The sequence below is a fragment of the Tachyglossus aculeatus genome, chromosome 2 (genome assembly GCF_015852505.1).
Source record: "Tachyglossus aculeatus isolate mTacAcu1 chromosome 2, mTacAcu1.pri, whole genome shotgun sequence".
In the NCBI taxonomy this organism is placed as follows: Eukaryota; Metazoa; Chordata; class Mammalia; order Monotremata; family Tachyglossidae; genus Tachyglossus; species Tachyglossus aculeatus.
The window spans coordinates 164,574,383-164,593,311 of NC_052067.1; the positions used below are offsets into that span (position 1 = coordinate 164,574,383).

The 18,929-nt window shown below is 44.0% G+C and overlaps 1 protein-coding gene across 4 annotated transcripts in view; it reads left to right on the forward strand.

Annotated features, from left to right (window-relative positions):
- INTS13 (integrator complex subunit 13) overlaps window positions 1-18,929 on the forward strand; it is a 96,965-nt gene that overhangs the window by 53,176 nt on the left and 24,860 nt on the right. For all 4 annotated transcript variants that reach the window (XM_038741878.1, XM_038741873.1, XM_038741884.1 and 1 more), the window contains exons 9-13: window positions 1,124-1,208; window positions 5,749-5,835; window positions 7,811-7,900; window positions 13,121-13,299; window positions 15,949-16,119. In XM_038741878.1, coding sequence (XP_038597806.1) covers window positions 1,124-1,208; window positions 5,749-5,835; window positions 7,811-7,900; window positions 13,121-13,299; window positions 15,949-16,119 — 612 coding nt within the window. The remainder of the gene's footprint in view (window positions 1-1,123; window positions 1,209-5,748; window positions 5,836-7,810; window positions 7,901-13,120; window positions 13,300-15,948; window positions 16,120-18,929) is intronic.

Genomic DNA, 18,929 nt, shown 5'->3' on the forward strand with positions numbered 1-18,929 from the left:
GCGTTGCCTAATCAATCAATCCATCAATCGGATTTATTGAGCGCTTACTGTGTGCAGAGCACTGTACTAAGCGCTTGGGAAGTACAGGTTGGCAACATATAGAGACAGTCCCTACCCAACAGCGGGCTCACAGCCTAGAAGGGGGAGACAGAGAACAAAACCAAGCATATTAACAAAATAAAATAAAAAGAGTAGATAGGTACAAGTATATGTGTATATATGTTTGTACATATTTATTTCTCTATTTTATTTGTACATATCTATTTATTTTATTTTGTTAGTACGTTTGGTTTTGTTCTCTGTCTCCCCCTTTTAGACTGTGAGCCCACTGTTGGGTAGGGACTGTCCCTATATGTTGCCAACTTGTACTTCCCAAGCGCTTAGTACAGTGCTCTGCACATAGTAAGCGCTCAATAAATACGATTGATGATGATGATGATGATGATGAAGTAAAATAGAGTAATAAATATGTACAAACATATATACAGGTGATATATGTACTGTATATCCCTTATATATATATATATATATATATATACACAGGATACAAGGCTAATCTCCTGCAACTGTTTAAAGATGCCCTCTCGAAAATGAACCTTGGGCTTCCGATTTGGGGCCCCTCGTCGTGATCAGGGTGAATTGGCATTCTGGATTTCCACTGTAAAACGAGAGCGAAGTAGTTTCTCCCCGGGGGAAAAGCGGCCCAAAGGGTCCCTCCCTATCGGAGTCTGGTAAAATTCCGGTAAAAAATTTCAGAGACGGATAATCAGGTGTGACCACCTCTGCCGCCCCACTTTAGTCCAGCGCTTTGCAGATAGTAAGTGCTTAATAAATGCCATTATTATTATTATTATTATTATTATTATTATTATTATTATTATTATTTAGTTCAGACGTGTGAGACGATAGCGTCGTCCATTTGCACCTCGCTGTGGCTTCCCCAGGACGGGCCAAAAGGTACATCTCTAAATAGGCTGCTCCCTAAGCAAACTCCCTAAACGTCGCAGCCTGGTGTCTGACGATCCCGAGCGTCCCTTCGCTGTGAGCGAAAAGGAGAAAGGGATGTTAAATTGCCGTTTCTTCCGAAGAAGCGTTTCAAACACATTTCCATTTTCATCTCAAGGAAGAGCAGCATGCGAACACGTCGGCCAATTATGATGTCGAACTGCTCCATCACAAGGAAGCCCATGTAGATTTCATAAAAAGCGGTAAGTGAGAGACGATAAATGCGGGTGGAAAGAATCCACCGGGGAGAGAACAGTGCTCGACATGTAGTAAGCACTCAAAAAATACGACCGAAGGAAGAATTATCATTATTACCATCATTCATCATCATATTGGAGTCTCCCAAGTGCGGGCTCTGCCCACAGTAAGCACTCCAATTCCACTGATGGATTCATTCAGTCGGATTTATTCTGGGAGCTTATTATTATTATTGTACTATTATTATACTATATGTATTACTGTATATATTATACATAAGCACTACTATGTTATTATTATTGTGCATGTTATATATAATATCACTGTATATATTATACATAAGTACTACTATGTTATTATTGTGCATATGGTATATATATTGCTGTATATATTATGTGTAAGTGCTACTATGTTATTGTGCATATAATAATATAGAATAGTAATCTAATAATATAAGAAGCAGCGTGGCTCAATGGAAAGGGCACGGGCTTTGGAGTCAGAGGTCATGGGTCCGAATCCCAGCTCTGACAGTTGTCAGCCGTGTGACTTTGGGCAAGTCACTTGACTTCTCTGTGCCTCAGTGACCTCATCTGTAAAATGGGGATTAAGACTGTGAGCCCCCCGAGGGACAACCTGATCACCTTGTAACCTCCCCAGCGCTTAGAACAGTGCTTTGCACAAAGTAAGCGCTTAATAAATGCCATTATTATTATTATTACTATGTTATTAGTATATAATATATTAATATATAGTTAACGTTAACAATTAATATTTATAATATATAATACATATAGTACATATAATATATTAATATGCAGCTGACATTAATAATTAATTTTTATAATATAGCAAATACTATTACTATTGATTGATATTAATGATTAATATATAGTATAGTGTATGTTGGGTGGTAACGAAAGGATTTCCAGACAGCCGATTCAAGCGTCGGTTTTTACCGAAAAAGGTACTCCTACGCTTTAGAATGGGATCGAAGCCAAACCACTTGATTCCAAGGTGGTCTCCGTCGGTATAATTAAAAGCAGAACATTCAGGAATGCCCAGAGTTTAATGTTCAAGTAAGCAGGTGACATCTGACTATTATTTTGTGAAATCGCAGGTGTTCAAATTAGTCTAAAGTGGTTCCGAGATTGAAATGTCCTGCAAATACAGAAGTGGTTTGGGGCGGGAGGGTTTTCGTTTTTGTTTTCCCCTAGTGTCGGGGGGAGCAGGGAGGACATTTAATGTGAATTTTTTTCCCCCAAAAAGTCTTTTTTCCGTAGATCCCGGTAGCCCTTTGTCATTGTAGGGTTCCGTGACGTTCGGACGCGCGGAGGTTCTGGGGCTTTTTGACCTTTTCCCAAACTGGCAGCAGACAGGCTGGCGGGGGGGGAAGGCATGCGTGCGTATCAATCAATCAGTCAATCAATCGTATTTATTGAACGCTTACTGTGTGCAGAGCACTGGACTAAGCGCTTGGGAAGTCCAAGTTGGCAACATCTAGAGACAGTCCCTACCCAACAGTGGGCTCACAGCCTAAAAGGGGGAGTCAGAGAACAAAACCAAACATACTAACAAAATAAAATAAATAGAATAGATATGTACAAGTAAAATAAATAGAGTAATAAATATGTACAAACATATATACATCATCATCATCATCAATCGTGTTTATTGAGCGCTTACTGTGTGCAGAGCACTGGACTAAGTGCTTGGGAGGTACAAGTTGGCAACATCTAGAGACGGTCCCTACCCAACAGTGGGCTCACAGTCTAAAAGGGGGAGTCAGAGAACAAAACCAAACATACTAACAAAATAAAATAAATAGAATAGATATGTACAAGTAAAATAAATAGAGTAATAAATATGTACAAACATATATACATCATCATCATCATCAATCGTGTTTATTGAGCGCTTACTGTGTGCAGAGCACTGGACTAAGTGCTTGGGAGGTACAAGTTGGCAACATATAGAGACGGTCCCTACCCAACAGTGGGCTCATAGTCTAAAAGGGGGAGACGGAGAACAAAACCAAACATACTAACAAAATAAAATAAATAGAATAGATATGTACAAGTAAAATAAATAGAGTAATAAATATGTACAAACATATATACATCATCATCAATCGTATTTATTGAGCGCTTACTGTGTGCAGAGCACTGTACTAAGCGCTTGGGAAGTACAAGTTGGCAACATGTAGAGACAGTCCCTACCCAACAGTGGGCTCACAGTCTAAAAGGGGGAGACAGAGAACAAAACCAAACATACTAACAAAATAAAATAAATAGAATAGATATGTACAAGCAAAATAAATAAATAAATAGAGTAATAAATCTGTCCAAACATATATACATATATACAGGTGCTGTGGGGAAGGGAAGGAGGTAAGGCGGTGGGGGATGGAGAGGGGGACGAGGAGGAGATCTAGTACAGCAGATGTGTTTCTCAGTATTCGGTCTCCTGACCTCAGTTTACTTTCTTTCCCGACTTCCTGTTCCCTCTTTGAATCAATCAGGTGGTATGTATCGAGCACCTCTTGTGTGCAGAGCATTCTGCTCGAGGCTTGGGAGAGTGCAGTACAGCAGAGATAATAAGTGATGATGATGATGAGGGTATTTCATTCATTCATTCAGTCGTATTTATTGAGCGCTTACTGTGTGCAGAGCACTGTACTAATCGCTTGGGAAGTACAAGTCGGCAACATCTAGAGACGGTCCCTACCCAACAATCAATCAATCAGTTGCATTTATTGAGCGCTTACTGTGTGCAGAGCACTGGACTAAGCGCTTGGGAAGTACAAGTTGGCAACATCTAGAGACGGTCCCTACCCGACAGCGGGCTCACAGTCTAGAAGGGGGAGACAGACAACAAAACAAAACATAGTAACAGAATAAAATAAATAGAATAGATATGTACAAGGAAGATAGAGTAGTAAATATGTACAAACATATATGCATATATACAATACATGCAATATGCATGTATGCAATACAGAAGAGATAATAATAGTGATGATGATGATGGTATTTCATTCATTCATTCAGTCGTATTTATTGAGCGCTTACTGGGTGCAGAGCACTGGACTAAGCGCTTGGGAAGTACAAGTTGGCAACATCTAGAGACGGTCCCTACCCAACAATCAATCAATCAATCGTGTTTATTGAGCTCTTACTGTGTGCAGAGCACTGTACTAAGCGCTTGGGAAGTCCAAGTTGCAAACATCTAAAGACGGTCCCTACCCAACAATCAGTCAATCAATCGTATTTATTGAGCGCTTACTGTGTGCAGAGCACTGGACTAAGCGCTTGGGAAGTCCAAGTTGGCAACATATAGAGACGGTCCCTACCCAACAGCGGGCTTACAGTCTAGAAGACTGTATTTGTTAAGCGCTTACTATGTGCCAGGCGCTCTTCTAAGTGCTGGAGTAGATACAAGGTAATCGGGTTGGACACGATCCCTATCCCCCGTGGAGCTCACCGTCTTAATCCCTATTTTACAGATGAGGTAACTGAGGCTCAGAGAAGTGAAGTGACTTGCCCAAGGCCACACAGCAGGCGTGTGGCGGAGCCGGGATTCGAACCCCTGACCTCTGACTCCAAAGCCCGGGCTCTTTCCACTGAGCCACGCTGCTCCTCTAAATACGATTGAATGAATGGCCTTTGGACATTAGCTGGACATTTCTAGACCGTGAGCCCACTGTTGGGTAGGGACTGTCTCTATGTGTTGCCAGCTTGTACTTCCCAAGCGCTTAGTACAGTGCTCTGCACACAGTAAGCACTCAATAAATACGATTGATTGATTGTTTAGCTATAGTAACTGTGGTATTTGTTAAGTGCTTACTATGTGCCAATCTATCAATCAGTCAATCGTATTTATTGAGTGCTTACTGTGTGCAGAGCACTGTACTAAGCGCTTGGGAAGTACAGGCACTGAACCGCCCCGTGGGGTGGATACAAGCAAATGGGGTTGGACGCAGGCCGTGTCCCTTGTGGGGCTCTCAGTCCCAATCCCCGTTTCACAGATGAGGTAACTGAGGCCCAGAGAAGCGAAGCGGCCTGCCCAGGGTCACACAGCAGGCGAGTGGCAGAGTCAATCAATCAATCAATCGCATTTATTGAGCGCTTACTGTGTGCAGAGCACTGGACTAAGCGCTTGGGAAGTCCAAGTTGGCAACATCTAGAGACGGTCCCTACCCAACAGTGGGCTCACGGTCTAGAAGGGGGAGACGGAGAACAAAACCAAACATACTAACAAAAATAAATAGAATCGATATGTACAAGTAAAATAAATAGAGTAATAAATCTGTACAAACATATATACATATGTACAGGTGCTGTGGGGAAGGGAAGGAGGGAAGATGAGGGGGACGAGGGGGAGTCAGAATTAGAACCCATGACCCTGGGAATCCCAGGCCCGTGTTCTATACACTCTGCCGTGCTGCTTCTATTCATCCACCCGCAGCCCCACAGCGTTTATTTCCGTATCGTTAAATTCGATATCATCAAGTGTTCATTCTCTTGCACTATTTCTGTCTTTTTGCAGGAGATACCCATCTGGGCAGCAGCAGAGAAGGCACGTTTAAAGAAACCGTGACGTTAAAGTGGTGCACTCCGCGGACAAATAGCGTGGGTAGGTGTTTTTCCAATAATAATAATAATGGTGATGATGATGGCATTTATTAGGCGCTTACTATGTGCAAAGCACTGTTCTAAGCGCTGGAATAATGGCCTTTAGGAAGCGCTCACTCTGTGCGAAGCAGAGTTCTAAGCTCTGGAAAGAAATGAAAAACGGCGGGACGGGATGGGGTCCGAAGTTGCCGTTTTTTACGATTCTTTCAAGGGTTTGAGGTGGGAAGGAGAGAAGAGGATGTCATTTTTTTTAAATCAATCAATCAATCAATCAGTCGTATTTATTGAGAGCTGACTGTGTGCAGAGCACTGTACTAAGCACTTGGGAAGTACAAGTGGGCAACATCTAGAGATGGTCCCTACCCAACAGCGGGCTCACAGTCTAGAAGGGGGAGACAGAGAACAAAACAAAACATATTAACAAAATAAAATAAATAGAATAGATATGTACAAGTAAAATAAATAAATAAATAGAGTAATAAATATGTACAAACATATATACATATGGAGTAGAATTTTTGCAGGGCACAATATCAGCCATTTTTCAGAGTCTAAAAGTTAGCTGGTCTCTCCCTCAAAGCAGTTTCACTCTGAGGTACTAATAATAATAATAATGTTGGTGTTTGTTAAGCGCTTACTATGTGCCAAGCACCGTTCTAAGCAATGGGTCGGGGGTGGGGGTTGCAAGGGCATCAAGTTTGTCCCACGGGGGGCTCACAGTCTTCATCCCCATTTTCCAGATGAGGGAACTGAGGCCCAGAGAATCAATCAATCAGTCAATCGTATTTATTGAGCACTTACTGTGCGCAGAGCACTGGACTAAGCGTTTGGGAAGTCCAGGTTGACAACCTCTAGAGACGGTCCCTACCCAACAGCGGGCTCACAGTCTAGAAGGGGGGGACAGACAACAAAACAAAACATAGTAACAAAATAAAATAAATAGAATAAATATGGACAAATAAAATAGAGTAATAAATACATACAAACATATATGCATTCATTCATTCAGTCAGTTGTATTTATTGAGCACTTACTGTGTGCAGAGCACTGTACTAAGCGCTTGGGAAGTCCAAGTTGGCAACATATAGAGATGGTCCCTACCCAACAGTGGGCTCACAGTCTAGAAGGGGGAGACAGACAACAAAACATATTAACAAAATAAAATAAATAGAATAAATATGTACAAATAAAATAGAGTAATAAATACGTACAAACATATACATTCATTCATTCAATCGTATTTATTGAGCGCTTACTGTGTGCAGAGCACTGGACTAAGCACTTGGGAAGTACAAGTTGGCAACATCTAGAGACGGTCCCTACCCAACAGCGGGCTCACAGTCTAGAAGGGGGAGACAGAGAACAAAACCAAACATGCTAACAAAATAAAATAAAATAGAATAGATATGTACAAGTAAAATGAATAAATAGAGTAATAAATATGTACAAACACCTATACATATATCCAGGTGCTGTGGGGAAGGGAAGGAGGTAAGATGAGGGGGATGGAGAGCGGGACAAGGGGGAGAGGAAGGAGGGGGCTCAGTCTGGGAAGGCCTCCTGGAGGAGGTGAGCTCTCAGTAGGGCCTTGAAGGGAGCTTAGTCCAGTGCTCTGCACACAGTAAGCGCTCAATAAATACGGTTGATTGATTGATTGATTCCTGGATTCCCTCTTCTAGACTGTGAGCCCACTGTCGGGTAGGGACCGTCTCTTGATGTTGCCAACTTGGACTTCCCAAGCGCTTTGTACAGTGCTCTGCACACAGTAAGCGCTCAATAAATACGATTGATTGATTCTCCATCAAGAAGAACCGGGGAGGTGGCTCAGAAGCTTTCTAAGCTGGTCGTCTTTGCGATCCCGACTCGCCGGAGGGCTGACGTACTTCCCAATCGCTTAGTCCAGTGCTCTGCACACAGTAAGCGCTCAATAAATGCGATTGATTGATTGACTGATTGATTTACCCATCTCATTTCAGAGCTCCATTACTGCACCGGAGCCTACCGAATCTCACCCGTCGACGTTAACAGCAGACCCTCCTCCTGCCTCACCAATTTTCTCCTCAATGGTAACTTGTCTCCGCCGGACAGCCTTCCGAGCTATTTGCGATGGGTTGTGATGGGTTAATGAATGATAATGATGGCATTTATTAAGCGCTTACTATGTGCCAAGCACTGTTCTAAGCGCTGGAGAGGTTACAAGGTGATCAGGTTGTCCCACGGGAGGGGGGTCACAGTCTTGTGATGGGTTCATCCAGTCAGTCAGTCGTATTTATTGAGCGCTTCCTGTATGCAGACCACTGTACTGAGCGCTTGCACATAGTAAGCGCTTAATAAATGCCACCATTATTATTATTATTATTACAATTAGAGAAGCAGCGTGGCTCAGTGGAAAGAGCCCGGGCTTTGGAGTCAGAGGTCATGGGTTCCAATTCCGGCTCCGCCACTCGTCAGCTGTGTGACTCTGGGCAAGTCACTTCTACTTCCCAAGCGCTTAGTCCAGCGCTCTGCACACAGTAAGCGCTCCATAAATACGATTGAATGAATGAATGAATCACCGTCTTAATCCCCAGAGAAGTGAAGTGACTGGCCCAAAGTCTTCTAGACTGTGAGCCCGCTGTTGGGTAGGGACCGTCTCTAGGTGTTTCCAACTTGGACTTCCCGAGCGCTTAGCAGAGTGCTCGGCACACAGTAAGCGCTCAATAAATACGATTGAATGAATGAATGAATGAATAAGGGCTTTGGGGCTGAGGGAAGGGTGAATAAAGAGAGCAAATCCAAGGGCCAGGATGATGCGGAAGGGAGTGGGAGAAGAGGAAAGGGTGGCTTAGTCAGGGAAGCGCTTAGTACAGTGCTCTGCTCACAGTAAGCGCTCAATAAATACGATTGATTGATTGATTGGGAGGCCTCTTGGAGGTGGTGGGCTTTCGATAAGGCTCGGAAGCGGAGGAGAGTGAAGGAAACGCACATTCCCTGAGGGAAACGTGAAAAGTCCCTCCTTGTAGGAAAGAATTCAGAATTCCCGGTCGGGTCGAATGGATCCCGGGTGCCTGAGGATATAGGGAACCCTCTTCAGGACGACGAGTGCAGGGATCGGCCTCATTCATTCATTCATTCATTCAGTCATATTTATTGAGCGCTTACTGTGTGCAGAGCGCTGTACTAAGCACTTGGAAGTTACAGTGCGGCAACAGATAGAGGCAATCCCAAAAGTCCCTACATGTAGGAAAGAATTCAGAATTCCTGGTCGGGTTGAATGGATCCCAGGTGCCTGAGGATATAGGGAACCCTCTTCAGGACGACGAGTCCAGGGATCGGCCTCATTCATTCATTCAGTCAGTCGTATTTATTGAGCGCTTACTGTGTGCAGAGCGCTGTACTAAGCACTTGGAAATTACAGTGCGGCAACAGATAGAGGCAATCCCTACCCAATCATTCAATCAATCAGTTGTATTTATTGAGCACTTACTGTGTGCAGAGCACTGTACTAAGCGCTTGGGAAGTACAAGTCGGCAGCAGTGGGCTCACAGTCTAGAAGGGGGAGACAGACGACAAAACGAAACAAGGAGACAGGCGTCAATACCATCAAAATAGATAAATAGAATTATAGATATATGGACTGAGCCCCACTGCTTCTCTAATAAGCTGCTTCTCAAGTACTTAATAAATAATAATAATAATAATAATGATGATGGCATTTATTAAGCGCTTACTATGTGCATAGCACTGTTCTAAGCGCTGGGGAGGTTACAAGCTAATCACCATCAATCATATTTATTGAGCGCTTACTATGTGCAGAGCACTGCACTGTACTAAGAGCAAATCCAAGGGCCAGGATGATGCGGAAGGGAGTGGGAGAAGAGGAAAGGGCGGCTTAGTCAGGGGAGCGCTTAGTACAGTGCTCTGCACACAGTAAGTGCTCAATAAATATGATCGATTGATTGATTGGGAGGCCTCTTGGAGGAGATGGGCTTTCGATAAGGCTTGGAAGCGGAAGAGAGTGAAGGAAACGCACATTCCCTGAGGGAAACGTGAAAAGTCCCTCCCTGTAGGAAAGAATTCAGAATTCCCGGTCGGGTGGAATGGATCCCAGGCGCCTGAGGATATAGGGGACCCTCTTCAGGATGACGAGTCCAGGGATCGGCCTCATTCATTCATTCATTCAGTCGTATTTATTGAGCGCTTACTGTGTGCAGAGCGCTGTACTAAGCACTTGGAAATTACAGTGCGGCAACAGATAGAGGCAGTCCCAAAAGTCCCTACCTGTAGGAAAGAATTCAGAATTCCCGGTCGGGTCGAATGGATCCGGGGTGCCTGAGGATATAGGGAACTGTCTTCAGGACGACGAGTCCAGGGATCGGCCTAGTTCATTCAATCATTCATTCAGTCGTATTTATTGAGCGCTTACTGTGTGCATAGCGCTGTACTAAGCACTTGGAAATTACAGTGCAGCCTCAGATAGAGGCAATCCCTACCCAATCAATCAATCAATCAATCGTTTTGAGCACTTACTGTGTGCAGAGCACTGTACTAAGGGCTTGGGAAGTACAAGTCGGCAACAAAGGGCTCACAGTCTAGAAGGGGGAGACAGACGACAAAACGAAACAAGGAGACAGGCGTCAATACCATCAAAATAGATAATAAATAGAATTATAGATATATGTACATCATTAATAAAATAAATACAGTAATAAATACGTACATAGATACCCAAATATAGGAATAAATCAATTCTAGATATGGCCAGAAGGGCTTTGGGGCTGAGGGAAGGGTGGATAAAGAGAGCAAATCCAAGGGCCAGGATGACGCAGAAGGGAGTGGGAGAAGAGGAAAGGGCGGCTTAGTCAGGGGAGCGCTTAGCACAGTGCTCTGCGCACAGTAAGCGCTCATTAAATATGATTGATTGATTGATTGGGAGGCCTCTTGGAGGAGATGGGCTTTCAATAAGGCTCGGAAGCGGAGGAGAGTGAAGGAAACACATATTCCCTGAGGGAAACGTGGAAAGTCCCTCCCTGTAGGAAAGAATTCAGAATTCCCGGTCTGGTCGAATGGATCCCGGGTGCCTGAGGATGTAGGGAACCATCTTCAGGACGACGAGTCCGGGGATCGGCCTAATTCATTCATTCATTCATTCACTCAGTCGTATTTATTGAGCGCTTACTGTGTGCAGAGCGCTGTACTAAGCACTTGGAAATTACAGCGCGGCAACAGAAAGAGGCAATCCCAAAAGTCCCTACCTTTAGGAAGGAATTCAGAATTCCCGGTCGGGTTGAATGGATCCCGGGTGCCTGAGGATGTAGGGAACCGTCTTCAGGACGACGAGTCCAGGGATCAGCCTAATTCATTCATTCATTCATTCATTCAGTCGTATTTATTGAGCGCTTACTGTGTGCAGAGCGCTGTACTAAGCACTTGGAAATTACAGTGCGGCAACAGATAGAGGCAATCCCTACCCAATCATTCAATCAATCAGTTGTATTTATTGAGCACTTACTGTGTGCAGAGCACTGTACTAAGCGCTTGGGAAGTACAAGTCGGCAGCAGTGGGCTCACAGTCTAGAAGGGGGAGACAGACGACAAAATGAAACAAGGAGACAGGCGTCAATACCATCAAAATAGATAAATAGAATTATAGATATATGGACTGAGCCCCACTGCTTCTCTAATAAGCTGCTTCTCAAGTACTTAATAAATAATAATAATAATAATGATGATGATGGCATTTATTAAGCGCTTACTATGTGCATAGCACTGTTCTAAGCGCTGGGGAGGTTACAAGCTAATCACCATCAATCATATTTATTGAGCGCTTACTATGTGCAGAGCACTGTACTAAGCGCGTGGGAAGTATAAATTGGCAACATCTAGAGACAGTCCCTACCCAACAGTGGGCTCACAGTCTAAAAGGGGGAGACAGAGAACAAAACCAAACATGCTAACAAAATAAAATAAATAGAATAGATATGTACAAATAAAATAAATAGAGTAATAAATATGTACAAACATCATCATCATCATCAATCGTATTTATTGAGCGCTTACTATGTGCAGAGTACTGTACTAAGTGCTTGGGAAGTACAAATTGGCAACATCTAGAGACAGTCCCTACCCAACAGTGGGCTCACAGTCTAAAAGGGGAAGGCAGAGAACAAAACCAAACATACTAACAAAATAATATAAATAGAATAGATATGTACAAGTAAAATAAATAGAGTAATAAATATGTACAAACATCATCATCATCATCAATCGTATTTATTGAGCGCTTACTATGTGCATAGCACTGTACTAAGAGCTTGGGAAGTACAAAGTGGCAACATACAGAGACGGTCCCTACCCAACAGTGGGCTCACAGTCTAAAAGGGGAAGGCAGAGAACAAAACCAAACATACTAACAAAATAAGATAAATAGAATAGATATGTACAAGTAAAATAAATAGAGTAATAAATATGTACAAACATCATCATCATCATCAATCGTATTTATTGAGCGCTTACTATGTGCATAGCACTGTACTAAGAGCTTGGGAAGTACAAAGTGGCAACGTACAGAGACGGTCCCTACCCAACAGTGGGCTCACAGTCTAAAAGGGGAAGGCAGAGAACAAAACCAAACATACTAACAAAATAAGATAAATAGAATAGATATGTACAAGTAAAATAAATAGAGTAATAAATCTGTACATACATATATACAGGTGCTGTGGGGAAGGGAAGGAGGTAAGATGGGGATGGAGAGGGGGACGAGGGGGAGAGAAGGGAAGGGGCTCAGTGTGGGAAGGCCTCCTGGAGGAGGTGAGCTCTCAGTAGGGCTTTGAAGGGAGGAAGAGAGCGAGCTTGGCGGATGGGCAGAGGGATTGGGGGCATTCCGGGCCCGGGGGATGACGTGGGCCGGGGGTCGATGGCGGGACAGGCGAGAGCGAGGTACGGTGAGGAGATCAGCGGTGGAGGAGCGGAGGGTGCGGGCTGGGCTGGAGAAGGAGAGAAGGGAGGTGAGGTAGGAGGGGGCCAGGGGATGGATGGACAGCCTGGAAGCCCAGGGGGAGGAGTTTCTGCCTGATGCGCAGATTGATTGGTAGCCACTGGAGAGTTTTGAGGAGGGGAGTGTGCATAGCACTGTTCTAAGCGCTGGGGAGGTTACAAGCTAACGCAGTAATGGCATTTGTTCCGCATAATAAATGCCACGATTATGATGATTGTTATTGTTGAGGCGTGCCGAGGGCCCCCCCCCCGGCCGCCGCGGGCCGGGCCGCGGATGCCGACGGGAGCCCCGTCGTCCTTCTCGGCAGGTCGTTCCGTCCTGCTGGAGCAGCCGCGCAAGTCCGGCTCCAAAGTGATCAGCCACATGCTCAGCAGCCACGGGGGCGAGATCTTCCTGCACGTCCTCAGCAGTTCCCGCTCCATCCTGGAGGATCCGCCCTCCATCAGCGAAGGCTGCGGCGGGCGCGTCACCGACTACCGGATCACGGTGAGGCCCCCGCCCTCCTCGCTCCCGTCGTTCATCCATCACCATCAATCGTATTGATTGAGCGCTTACTGTGTGCAGGGCACTGGACTAAGCGCTTGGGAAGTACAAGTTGGCAACATATAGAGACGGTCCCTACCCAACAGTGGGCTCACAGTCTAAAAGAGTCACCAAAGTCACCCCGCGTATGTCCGCTTCTTGTATTGCTCTCTCCCAGGCGCTTAGTACAGTGCTCTGCACCCAGTAAGCGCTCAATAAATACCATTGAGTGAATGAATATATGTAGATGATAGATACGTTGAGCCCACTGTTGGGTAGGGACTGTCTCTATGTGATGCCAATTTGTACTTCCCAAGCGCTTAGTACAGTGCTCTGCACATAGTAAGCGCTCAATAAATACGATTGATTGATTGATTGATGTATCATATAGACTGCAAGCCTATGTTTGTACATATATGTTTGTACATATTTATTACTCTATTTTACTTGTACATATCTAGTCTATTTTATTTTGTTAGTATGTTTGGTTTTGTTCTCTGTCTCCCCCTTTTAGACTGTGAGCCCACTGTTGGGTAGGGACCGTCTCTAGATGTTGCCAATTTGTACTTCCCAAGCGCTTAGTACAGTGCTCTGCACACAGTAAGCGCTCAATAAATACGATTGATGATGATGATGATGATGAGCCCACCATTGGGTAGGGACCGTGAGTGAATGAATATAGGTATTCTATTTATTTTATTTTGTTAGTATGCTTGGTTTTGTTCTCTGTCTCCCCCTTTTAGACTGTGAGCCCACTGTTGGGTAGGGACTGTCTCTATATGTTGCCAGCTTGGACTTCCCAAGCGCTTAGTACAGTGCTCTGCACACAGTAAGCGCTCAATAAATATGATTGATGATGATGATGATAGGTATATGATAGATACATATCTTTTAGACTGTGAGCCCACTGTTGGGTAGGGACTGTCTCTATATGTTGCCAGCTTGGACTTCCCAAGCGCTTAGTACAGTGCTCTGCACACAGTAAGCGCTCAATAAATACGATTGATGATGATGATGATGATACATATATATGTATCATATAGACTGCGAGCCCACCGCTGGGTAGGGACCGTGAGTGAATGAATATATGTATATGATAGATACATATATATGTATCGTATAGACTGTAAGCCCACTGTTGGGTAGGGACCGTGAGTGAATGAATGTATGTATATGATAGATACATATCAATCAGTCAAATCAAATCATATTTATTGAGCGCTTACTGTGCGCAAAGCACTGGACTAAGTGCTTGGGAAGTACAAGTTGGCAACATATAGAGACGGTCCCTACCCAACAAGGGGCTCACAGTCTAAAAGGGGGAGACAGACAACAAAACCAAACATACTAACAAAATAAAATAAATAGAATAGATATGTACAAGTAAAATAAATAGAGTAATAAATATGTACAAACACATATACATATATACAGGTGCTGTGGGGAAGAGAAGGATGTGTATCATATAGACTGTGAGCCCGCTGTTGGGTAGGGACTGTGAGTGAATGAATATATGTATATGATAGATACATATATATGTATCATATAGACTGTGAGCCCGCTGTTGGGTAGGGACCGTCTCTGTGTGTTGCCAACTTGTACTTCCCAAGCACTTAGTACAGTGCTCTGCACACAGTAAGCGCTCAGTAAATACAATTGATGATGATAGACTGTGAGCCCGCTGTTGGGTAGGGACCGTGAGTGAACGAATATTTGTATATGATAGATACATATATATGTATCATATAGACTGTGAGCCTGCTGTTGGGTAGGGACTGTGAGTGAATGAATATAGGTATATGATAGATGTGTATATATGTATCATATAGACTGTTGGGTAGGGACCATGAGTGAATGAATATATGTATATGATAGGTACATATATATGTATCATATAGACTGTGAGCCCACTGTTGGGTAGGGACCGTGAGTGAATGAATATAGGTATATGATAGATACGTATATATGTATCATATAGACTGTGAGCCCACTGTTGGGTAGGGACCGTGAGTGAATGAATATATGTATATGATAGATACATATATATGTATAATATAGACTGTGAGCCCGCTGTTGGATAGGGACCGTCTCTAGATGTTGCCAACTTGGACTTCCCAAGCGCTTAGTACAGTGCTCTGCACACAGTAAGCGCTCAATAAATACGATTGATTGATTGATTGACTGGAATATATCTCCCCACCTTAGGATTTTACCTCAGCTCCACTGGGCTCTTTGCCGTGTATATTCCAAGCCCTTCTTCCCTAACCTGCAATAATGGAAATCCAAAATCTGCCATTTGTACTTTCAAGCAGTCTGGCCGAGTTCATTAAAACGCAAGGAAATTCCATATTTTAAATTTTCGGGGGCTTTTTACTCCCCCAAAGCGGGCAAAATTGCTTCCGTGGTTTGAAAGAACATGGGCCAGATTTCTTATTGAATGGTAAGGGACCTGAAAAGTGTCCAGACTTAGTCAAATAAAATAAGGGGGCGGCGGGGGGGAAGATGTCGTGCTTTCCTTTTGTTTTATAACACAGTCCGAAAGATGACGGTGATGTCCGGAATGTAAAAAGTTGGAAAATAAGTCCTGGTTCTGTCTTGTTTGCTTATCATTAGGATTTTGGTGAATTTATGAGGGAAAACAGATTAACTCCTTTTCTAGACCCCAGATATAAGCTCGATGGAAGTGTCGAGATCCCTCTGGAGCGAGCCAAAGATCAATTAGAAAAACATACTCGATATTGGCCTATGATCATTTCCCAAACGACCATCTTCAACATGCAAGCGGTAAGTGATAGAGTCCGCCTTTCTCCTCCCGTCCTCGTCGTGCGTTTTCGATATTCTTTCCCTTTTCTTCCTAGTCCCGTCTTTGGCAAGCGGTTACTCTGTCAGGCACCGTTCTAAGCGCTGGGGTAGATCCAGATCAATCAATCAATCAATCAGTCGTATTTATTGAGCGCTTACGGTGTGCAGAGCACTGGACTAAGCGCTTGGGAAGGGCAAGTTGGCAACCTAGATATAGATATAGAGAAGCAGCGTGGCTCAGCGGAAAGAGCCCGGGCTTTGGAGTCAGAGGTCATGGGTTCTAATCCCGGCTCCGCCAGTTGTCAGCTGTGTGACTTTGGGCAAGTCACTTCACTTCTCTGGGCCTCAGTTCCCTCATTTGGAAAATGGGGATGAAGACTGAGCCCCACGTGGGACAACCTGATCACCTTGTGTCCTCCCCAGTGCTTAGAACAGTGCTTGGCACACAGTAAGCGCTTAACAAATGCCATTATTATTATTATCTGTAAAATGGATATTAATCAATCAATCAATCGTACTTAGTGAGCGCTTACTGTGTGCAGAGCACTGTACTAAGCGCTTGGGAAGTACAAGTTGGCAACATATAGAGACAGTCCCTACCCAACAGTGGGCTCACAGTCTAAATATGTATATATTTATATGTGTATATATGTATATGTATGTATGTGAGCCCCTCATGGGACAACCTGATCACCTTGTATCCTCCCCAGTGCTTAGAACAGTGCTTGGCACATAGTAAGCGCTTAACAAATGCCATTATTATTATGATGATGATGATTGTACTTCCCAAGCGCTTAGTACAGTGCTCTGCACACAGTAAGCGCTCAATAAATAAGATTGATTGATTGATTGATTGTTACTACTCTGTTCTAAGCACTGGGGTAGATACAGATATAGAAAAGCAGCATGGCTCAGCGGAAAGAGCACGGGCTCGGGAGTCAGAGGGCATGGGTTCTAATCCTGTCTTCGTCACTTGTCAGCTGTGTGACTCTGGGCAAGTCACTTCCCTTCTCTGGGCCTCAGTTGCATCATCTGTCAAATGGGGGTGAAGACCGTGAGCCCCCCGTGGGACAACCTGATCTCCTTATATCTCCCCCAGTGCGTAGAACAGTGGTTGGCACATAGTAAGTGCTTAACAAATGCCATCATTATTATTATTATTATTATAATACAGAGCAATAAGGTAATGGGGCTTATTGGGGCTCACGGTCTAAATCCCCATTTTCCAGGTGAGGGAACTGAGGCCCAGAGAAGTGAAGGGACTTGCCCAAGGTCACACAGCAGACAAGGTGTGGGGCGGGGATTATAGCTCAACTCCCAGGTTTGGGCCTCGCTGCCGCTCGGTCAGTGAAGAAGTCCCGTCCTCCAAGTAGCTGTCGTGAAGAGTGGATTGCTCCTCCGTGGAGAGCTTCGGGAACGGGAAAGAATCCCTCCTTCCCCCCTGCAAAACCCCCCAAGTTTGGCGGGAGTGGGGCGGAAAAAAAAAATGCGGTTAAAGCCCGACTGAAGACGGGGGGCCCGGAGACCCCTTCCAGCCTCTAAAATTAGGAAGTCAAAAGAAATTCACTTTCTCCTTCCCTTCCCCACAGCACCTGTATATATGTATATATGTCTGTACATATTTATTACTCTATTTATTTTGCTCGTACATATCTATTCTATTGATTTTATTTTGTGAGTAAGTTTGGTTTGGTTCTCTGTCTCCCCCTTTTAGACTGCGAGCCCACTGTTGGGTCGGGACTGTCTCTACGTGTTGCCGACTTGTACTTCCCATCATCATCATCATCAATCGTATTTATTGAGCTCTTACTGCGTGCAGAGCACTGTACTAAGCGCTTGGGAAATACAAATTGGCAACATACAGAGCCAGTCCCTACCCAACAGTGGGCTCACAGTCTAAAAGGGGGAGACAGAGAACAAAACCAAGCATACTAACAAAATAAAATAAATAGAATAGATATGTACAAGTAAAATAAATAGAGTAATCCCCAAGCGCTTAGTCCAGTGCTCTGCACACAGTAAGCGCTCAATAAATGATTGATTGAGTGTCTCTATGTGTTGCCCCTTGTGAGATCCCTTCCAGCCTCTAAAATTAGGAAGTCAAAAGAGATTCACTTTCTCCTTCCCTTCCCCACAGCACCTGTATATATGTATATATGTCTGTACATATTTATTACTCTATTTATTTTACTTGTACATATCTATTCTATTGATTTTATTTTGTGAGTATGTTTGGTCTGTCTCCCCCTTTTAGACTGCAAGCCCACTGTTGGGTCGGGACTGTCTCTACGTGTTGCCGACTTGTACTTCCCATCATCATCATCATCAATCGTATTTATTGAGCTCTTACTGCGTGCAGAGCACTTTACTAAGCGCTTGGGAGGTCCAAGTTGTCAACACATAGAGACAGTCCCTACCCAACAGTGGGCTCACAGTCTAAATCAGTTCAATCAATCAATCAATCGTATTTATTGAGCGCTTACTGTGTGCAGAGCACTGTACTAAGCGCTTGGGAAGTACAATCAATCAATCGTATTTACTGAGCTCTTACCATGTGCAGAGCACTGTACTAAGCGCTTTGGAAGTACAAGCTGGCAACATATAGAGACGGTCCCTACCCAACAGCGGGCTCACAGTCTAGAAGGGGGAGACAGAGAACAAAACCAAGCATACTAACAGAATAAAATAAATAGAATAGATAGGTACAAGTAAAATAAATAAATAGAGTAATTCCCTACCCAACAGCGGGCTCACAGTCTAGAAGGGGGAGGCAGAGAACAAAACCAAGCATA